Source organism: Pteropus alecto, unplaced genomic scaffold, assembly GCF_000325575.1.
Source record: "Pteropus alecto unplaced genomic scaffold, ASM32557v1 scaffold61, whole genome shotgun sequence".
Lineage (NCBI taxonomy): Eukaryota > Metazoa > Chordata > Mammalia > Chiroptera > Pteropodidae > Pteropus > Pteropus alecto.
In genome coordinates, this window is record NW_006434835.1 from 14,885,844 (window position 1) to 14,894,791 (window position 8,948).

At 45.0% G+C, this 8,948-nt stretch overlaps 1 protein-coding gene across 1 annotated transcript in view; it reads right to left on the reverse strand.

The window, feature by feature from the left end:
* POMC (proopiomelanocortin) overlaps positions 1-182 on the reverse strand; it is a 3,061-nt gene extending 2,879 nt beyond the window's left edge. Inside the window, exon 1 of the mRNA XM_006910427.2 lies at positions 51-182. Within this exon, the coding sequence (XP_006910489.1) occupies positions 51-182 (132 nt within the window). The remainder of the gene's footprint in view (positions 1-50) is intronic.
* Between the last annotated feature and the right edge of the window lie 8,766 nt (positions 183-8,948).

An 8,948-nucleotide genomic window follows, 5' to 3' on the forward strand; every position in this document is an offset into this window, starting at 1 on the left:
CCCAGTTCCATCTGATGCCCAAAACAAGATCATGGCCATGCCCCACGTACCAGCAGGTTACTTTCCGTGGTGAGGTCTTGACACTGGCTGCTCTCCAGGCACCAGCCATGCACCTCCAGGGAGGCCTGAAGCAGCAAAGCCAGCAGCAGGGCCCCCGAGCGGCTGCAGCACGATCTCGGCATCTTCCAGGCAGGCTGAGGCTCTGCAGAGACAAACAAGATTGGTGGGACCCCTGCAAGGAGCAGGACAATGTTGGCCACTCACCAGGAAGGACCGGGAGCCAACATTAACAACGCAATCACTTGTGGAGTGCAAGGCTTTTTGAGGACAGAAGCAGTTCAAGAAGGTTGGTGTGCAGGGTGGTGGTGCGGACTGTGGTAGAGAGAGGGGGAGTAGGATCTGGGCAAAACGTGTGCAATTTCTCCTTTATCTCCTGTTAAAAATCAGACCCCAAAGGAGGTTACGGCTGGAAGCTACTTTAGGGGTCATTTGGTCCAGCCTCTTATTTGAGAGATGGGGAAACTGAGGTCTAGAAAGAGGCAATAACTCGGGTGTTCACGGCAGAGTAAGGCTAAGTTCTGTTGCCAGCATTGAGCTTTCCTAGTTCACCATATTCATGAAGCTATAGTTCTAACTCTTCAGATCGAAGGAGTAACTTGAGAAAGACAAGGATTCCAAAAGTCCTGCTCAAGACGATCTTTTCCTCTCTTCCCCCACCAAGATCTTGTCACTCCTCAGAAATTATGGTTCCTATGAATAGTAGATTTGCATAAAGGCAAATAAAACCTCTGGCCAATTTAGCCTAAATCTCAGCCAACCTGATTTGATGTCCTGTACACAAATTACTCAGGTGGTCTCTATTTCCCAGAACCCTGTAATTTTGGAATGCATTAAATGTCAGACCTCTGTTCTCTGAGGTTATCAGATGTAGTCTGGAATAATGGGACTTAAAGATGCTGTAGGTGTAGAAGGGAAGAAGATGGATACACAGAACAGAAGGGAATGACCTCCCATTGTGAACACCTACCAAAGATACTTTCTTGGAGAAGTCGGAAGTACCTCTGGGCAGATGCTGAGGTCAAGAGGTCAGGATGCAGTAAAGAGGGGAGCACCAATGCTGCCTTTTGCCCCCTGTGGCCAGCTCTTACTTCTAGCTCTCATGCTGTCATGGACCCCCTCACCCAGGTCAACCCCCCGAAGGGACCCCGAGTTCTGTCATCAGCTCACCAGCCACCCATAATTATTTTGGATTTCAGAAGAACTTCTTAACCAGCTGTTAAGAAGAAACCTAATTAGATGAGAAAAGTAATTCAAATTAAGGTGAGGATAACTAATTGTTTGTCTCCCCTAATGGACATTTGCATTTTAAAATAAGTTTGCCTAAAAGAAATCTCTCATTTGTGGAGGCATAGGCCAAATCTTTTTTACAGAGACTGCTTTGGAAGTGAAAGTTATCTCTGGCTCTCATTGTCTACCTCAGAGAGTCACTTCCTTCTCTCTGCCCCACCCCCACTCCTTTCCCCAAAACCTGAGCCAGCTCAGGGCTCCCTTCTGAATGGCGGCCAGGCACTGCCTGAGTGTTTTCAGAGCAGCCATTAGGTGGCGGTGGCAGCCAGTGAGCCGGCCCATCAGCATCTCAAGCCGAAGGGGCAACTGAGAGCATTGCTCCAGTTCAAGTATGAAGTCTGAACTTGGGGGACAAGGCAATTTATACTAAAGCTCTGAGACCACGCAGCACAATACCATCAGAAAAATGCCCATATTCACAAGAAAAAGAGGAAAATGGTAGTTATATATCATTGTAGGCAAGTGTAAAATGACATATTAGTAGAGAAAGAAATAAAATCATACAGGTCTGACCAACTCCTCAACTGTATTTCAATTCTCCTCCAAATTGGCCATTCTGGAATGATTTCCATTTTTCTAAAAACCTACCTCATGATTTCAGACCTTCCTGAAAAACCCCAGAGAGCATTTCCTTACCTCCTGTGCCACTGGTCGTGTTGCACACACGGTAACCTTCTCACTCCCCACCCCAGAGCTCCACTCTACTGCCGAAAGGCTAGGTTTCCTGAAAGCAACTTGTTGGGTTTTGTTTTGGGGTTTTTTTCCTTGTGTGTAGTTTCTATTTTTCTACAATGGATAAATATTGCCTTGCGCCACTTTTAAAGAGCAATATAGTAATGGAGAGATGTCAAATATTGTGCATTTTGTGAGTCGAGAGAATGTTATAATCCAATCATTGAAAGCCTTGGAAAAATAAATAGAAATCTGTAGTTTGTTAATCTTGACATCTGCTTTATAATAGAACTATACTTGTTAGAACTTCATATGTGTAGATGAATTCTCTGTGAGCTAAACAAAATATCTTGTATGTTACTCTAAAATTGCACTCTGGCCACGCCCTTCGGTAAATATTGGAGGAGCAGAGGTGCTGAGTTTTGTCCTTGCACCGTGATGCACATGCATCAAGTCCTAAAACAAAAGTGTCAGAGGATTAAGTCATTGAATAAACCATAATCTCTACATATCCTAACAATTTACAAAACAAATGCACACTTTTAGTTTCCTTGGCTCCTTCCAGCCATTCTGTGAGAACCACCACCTCCCCATTTATACACCAAGAATTTGGGGGATCCGAATGCCCTGCAGACTCATCCTCCTTAACTGGAAACCCTCTTTGCCTGAGCCTCCGTCAGTTCAAACAGCTGTATCCGCCCTGCAACCTAGGGTCTGCGGGATGGAAGGTCCACTCTGCATTGCTTTTGAGGGCACAGACAAGGTGGTTCAGGACCTCGGACAGTTCCCGCTCCAGCCACCTCTTTTAACCCCAACTGGGTCTCATAAAGGAGACCCAAGTCATTATCACAGTGCAGCCACATCGGGTGCGCTGAGGTGGGCAGAAAAATGAGGATTCGGGGATCTGAATCCAAAAAAGTTTAGAATACAAAGAGTTTATAGTGATATTTAGCCTTTTCTCTCCTGCTCCCCTTTCTAATGTTAATTTGAGCTGGAGTATATAGTATCTTTTAAGTGACACCTACCCAGAAAATCGGGAGGAAGAGGAGCCAAAGAACCGAGCTCTCCCGACATCTACCCCAGAAGGCGGTAGGAGTCTCAGGGGTCCTAGCAGCCCCCACTCCAGGGGCGGGGCGGGAAGACGGGCCTCCAGCTCCTGGAAGGCACCGCTCAGCGTCGCAGCGGTTCGCCCCCCGTCCGGGGCTGGCCCTCGCGGCTCTGCTGCCAGCGGCTTCCCACGCCGCACTCAGTGCAGAAAGTTTTCAAAGAACTCCGGATCGCGGGGAGCCAAAGTGCCTCAAGTCAGCGATCAGAGCTGGGCCAGAGCACCCCCCATTCCCGGGACAGGGAGTTCCGGGGTGAGAGCGAGGTTCCGCGCCGCTGCGCCCTTACCTGTTTGCGGGGAGGCTGCTCTCCGGGCGACTCCCGCTGAGCCGGAGCGAGGATGCTCGGTGGCCTCTTCTCCGTCCTTCACTTTTCCTCCGTTCTTTCTCCTTCCCCGCTGCCTGGTCCCTGTCGCTGTCCTAGGTCCTTATATACCTGCTGGGGCTCGCCTGGGTGGGCGCTGAACGTGAATTCCCGGCAAGACAGCGTAACAAGCAACTCCCCCGTCCGTGGGAAGGGGGGCCATGGAGCGCGGGAGGGGGGGTTCCAGGTAGGGGCTGAGCGCAAGGGCCGATGTGTCCGGAAAGGGGGCTGGGTCTCTGCTCCCGGAGGCTGGGATTAACACCATCCCGCGGAAGGGCGCACCTGGCAGCCGACAGGAAAGAACTTAATTAAGGACGGTGTTTTGTCTGCAGTTGGGACGAGCAGGTGGCTTAGCACCCTGGTGTGGGGTAGGCCTGGCGCACCCTCTGAGGTCGTTGAGGAGAGGGTGAAATTACTTGTGTGCGTGCATGGGCTGGCACCCGCCTCTTTCACATTTGCAGGTAAATATCACTGCAAAGGGAGGATGTTCATAATACCTCAGATTTCCCCCAACATTTGGAAACTGATATGAAGATGTCACCAAGAATCACAATCCCTCCGTTCCAGATTGGGAGAAGCCAGGGGCAGAGAAGGTCAGGAGTCATTCACCTGAGGCCCAGAACAGGCCACCTTCTTGGGGATGTGAATGTGAGTTGTACTGCCCCCCACCCCACAGGCTCCCAAGGGCCTAGCCCAGGGTAGGCTCCCTCCTGTGCCCCAAACCCTAAGGAGAAGGTGCTGGTAACCTTAGACTATTAATTGGGGCCAGGGTGGGGATGTTTTGTAAAGAGCAGCTAAAATACTTTCCTTGTGGCCACTAAGCCTTCCCCACGGCCATGAGCTGGAAGAGTAGTCTGGGAATTGTCCATCTTCTCCAAGCCTGGCCTTGGAGTTCTGGCTTGGCTCTAGTGCCAGATGTCAGGCCAGAGAGGAAATAATACTCAAACCTGCAGTGGAAGAGACTCTACTTTAACCTGAAGTAAAGAAGCAAAAGCAAGTTGTGAAGAGCCGTGGGAGTGGGAGGGAGTATTGAAAGTAAACTAAACTTCAAATCAAAGTGCTTGTTTACTCTACCAGCTGCAAGAACTTTCTATATTCACAGTCAGACACTCCTATGGACTCCAATGCTTCCTTGAGAATGGTATGGTTGGTGACATTGACCTATATTCAGCAATCCTTTCTTTTTGTGCCACAGGAAAGATCAAGCCCCTTAACAGTAAGGAAGGTATTTTATCCCTTAGTCTTCGCCTCTTTCCAAAGTCATCTTCCACCTCTCCATTTGGCATCCTGGTACTTCAACCATCCACAACGTTCCCATTCCCTTGAACACTACTTTCTCAAGCCTCCATCTCTTCGTTCATGTTACTCCTCCAACTAAAACACCTGTCCTCTCTCCAGCCACCAAGGAAAATTGGACTCTTGCATTCATATTTAGCTCATCCATCATCACCTGTTCTCTGAAGCTCTCTTTAGCCACTTGTCCTTACCTGTGACATAAAACATGACTTTCTCTGTTCTCCAGAGAACTCCACTCCCATCTAATCTGTACATGGAGCCTTCATTGCTGGAAAAAATTTCACTCTATCTTCCATCTTCCCTCTTCCACCCACTCCTGCCCCTATCACCACCAGGCCTGTGGGCCTTCTAAGTCACATTGTGATTTTATATTATTTTTCTTTCTATTATTTTTACAACTTCAAGAGGCAGCTGGCAGTAGCAGAAAAGTCAGATCAGAATAAGTTCAGATTGACCTGGCTTCTGTCTTCTTTTGTCAGCCGAGTTCTTGATTACATGCAGCAGAACAGAAAGGCCATTGAAACACATTTAGAATCACTGGGCAGGTTGGAGAACCAACCTCCCCAAATGGTCAGAGACAAAAGATGGCCGGAATCGTGGTCAAAATCAGGATCCAATAAGAAAGAAAACTAGATCAATACTGGGAACAAGAGAGCATAAGTGGCACTGCCAATGCCATGGGCATTGGACATAGATGTCACTTCTATCCTCAGAATAAAAAGAAGTAGAAGGTTATAGTTCCCACCCCAGTCAATGCCACTAGAAAGCATTGACCACTACCCTCGTTTCCCTATATCGCTAGGTCCTCTTTGAAACCCTGATTGTCTGAGATGATGATATCATTTCCCCCCTTTATTGATAATGTGGTGAATTACATTGTTGATTTTTAGTGTTACACCTGCCGTTTATTTCTGGATTAAGCCCAATTTTGTTATGGTGTGTTATCTTTATATAGCACTAGGTTCAATTTGCTAATATTTTATTTAAGATTTTCACATCTATGCTTATAAGATTGGCCTATAATTCTTGTCAGATGTTGGTATCAAAATCATGGGGTCCTCATAAAACAAGTTGGAAATCTGCCCCCTACTTTGTTTTTTATAGCTCAGTAGAATTTGTGTGCAATGGTGTTTATCTCTGTCTCAGATGTTTGGGATGATTCATCAATGATGCCATCTAGGTCTTTAAGATTGTTTCCCGAACTGTTTTAAATTTCAGATTCAATTACTTAAACAGCTCTATTCCAATCATCTATTTCTTCTTGTGTCAGTTTTAGTAAGATGTGTACCCTAGAAATCTGTTCATTTCATCTAAATTTTTTAAATGTATTGGCTTAAAATTATTTATTTTATCATATCTTTTTAGCATCAATAGAACCTGTAATTATGGTCCCCTCTCATCTCTGATATTGGTAATTTATGTAAAATTCCCTCAATCAAGTAAAAATTCCCTCTTTTTACTCGATTAGTTTTCCTAGGAGTTTATCCATTTTATCAAGGTTTTTAAAGACTCAATTTTGGTTTTGTTGGTTTTCTCTATTACCTGTACATTTTTTTCTATTGCTGAAATTTCTACTGTTATTATTTCTTGCCTTCTAATTTATAACTAGTTATTCTTTTTCTATCCTTGTGAGTTGGACATTAAATGAAGGCTTTTGCTTAAATATTTGATATTTAACTTTTATTCTTTTAGACATATGTATTTGTGGCTATAAATTTCTTTTTAAGTATGGCTTTAGTTGTATCCCACAAGTTTTGATATGTCATGTTTTTATTATTATTTAGTTTAAAGTATGTTCTTATTTTCATCGAGATGTCTTGATTGAGCTAGGAGTTATTGAGACACGTTCTGTTGAACTTTCAAACATTAGGGGTTTTCTAGTTATGTTTTGAAACTAATTTTTAGCCTAATTTCCCTGTGGTCAGAGAACATGCTCTGTTTGATTTTGGTCCTTTGAAACTGGGGTGGAAGGAGAGGTACTGCTTAATAAATGAACATGTGGTCCATTTTGATTAATGTTTCATGTGCATGTCAAAAGAGCATGTATATTCTGTGGTTGCTCGAATATTCTATATCCTTTCTATACCTACACCCTTTCTGATTACTTGTCATTTTATTCTATTAGTTACTGATTGAATTATGTTTTTTTAAGTCTCTTCCTTATTTTTGTGGATTTATCTACTTTTCCCTTTGGTCCTGACATAAAAACTCTTTCTAAAATCTAATGGTAGATATGGAGCAGTGTTGGAGGGTCATATAGAGTCAAGAATAAAGGTAGCAGAAAGATGCCAGAGCATGGTTATATGCTGATGAGAATAATTCAGTAGAGAAGGGGAAATTGGTGTTGCAGATAAGAGTGAGGGGAAAAAAACAAATAATCCAAGCCTTAAGTAGAACTGAGATAGAATGCAAAAGAAGAACCTGGCCTATGGACAGTGGAGAGCTTTCCCCTCCCACAGCAGGGGTGGGGGGTGAAGAGGAGGTGCAGACACAGGTAAACTTATATGATAAGCCATGGGGGAATGATGGACTTCTGTCTATACCAAAGCCTTTACCTTTTAACCCGGCATTTCCTGAGAATTATCCTGAAGAAATTATCTAACAGCTACACTAAATGCTGTTCAAGACTATTCATTCAATATTATTTATAGTAGCAATAAAACCAAATTAAACTAAAAATCTATAGTAGGGCATAATTATAAAAATTATGGTAAAGCCATACATTGAAATGCTTTGCAGCCATTCAAAATAATAATGTAGATATTCATTTCTAGACATAATAAAAAATTACCACTATATGTTATAAGTAGAGGAAGAATGATACAATATAGATATAAATATAGTTAGCAATGGAGATAGAAAGAGATAAAGATCAAAAGATACCAAAGTATCAATAATGGTTGTTTTGGGTATTTAATGCTATATCACAAACTGCCCCAAAATTTAATGGTTTAAAAAAAAAAAACATTTAATTTGATTATGAACCTGTAATATGATCAGAGTTTGGCAGAGCCAGCATGTCCTTGCTCCACTTGGCATCAGCTTGGGCAACTCAAAGCCTGTGGTATATAATTATTTGCAACCCCTCACTCATATGACTGGTTCCTGGGCTGGGAAGACTGAAACAGCTGGGGATGAGGGGAGCTGGGGCTCCTCAGACACCTGTCTCTACTTCGGTGTAGCCTTGCCCTGGGACCTCTTCAGCAAGGCCGCACTGAGGAGCTGGACTTCTTACACACAGGCTCAGGCCTCAAGCATGCATCTGGAGCCGATTTGCCCTCGTGGGTAGAGGGGATGCGTGGTGAGCGAGGGCTCCCCAGAGAGGCAGGTGCTGAGTTGGGCTGAGTCTTGATACAATAGGTCAAGATGAAGATAGGAAAGGCGCTCCAGGAAGAAGGAACAGCATATGCAAAGGGCTCAAAGCTGAAGAAACCCCATTATGTTTGTGGAACGCTGGGTGCATGTGGCAGAGGGAGAGAGAGAAGACTGGAAACAGTCAGAGGTGAGGGACCACCTAGGGATTGAATCAGAGGAGCAATAAAGACTGGAAACAGTCAGAGGTGAGGGGGGAGGTGGCAGGGACCACCTAGGGATTGAATCAGAGGAGCAATAGGACCAGACTTCTGTGGCAGTGAGGAGGATGATCAGAGGGAAGGCAGCCTGGAGACAGCAAGGAGTGGCCAGAAGCCCAGTGCTCTGCTCCAGGCCCTGGAGGCCAGTCCTGGAGTGGGAGCAGAGAGGGGAAGATGAGGCTGAAGCAGGTGCAGAAAATACTAAAGAGGCAGCATCGGTGTGGGGCGAGGAGTCGTGGACACTCCCCGGTCTGAGGCTGAGGTGGCTGCATGGATGACGCAATGTGGTGCCATCGTTAAGAACACAGCTCTGAAGCCAGACTGCCTGGCCCTAATCCTAGCTCTGTGACTCCGAGCAAACTCCCAACTTCTCTGTACCTAGGTGTTCCAGATGTGAAATGAAGAAGGTGATTATACAAACCGATGTGGCTGTCATATGTATAAAATTATGTAATACTTGTAAAGCTCTTAGAGCAGGACCTGGTCTCTACTTAGCCCTATAGAGCACTAGCCCTTATCTTCATTATTGTGAAAGTGCTGGCCCCAAGAGGGCCCAGCCTAGAGAGGAAGGAAGGAAGGAAGGAAGGAAGGAAG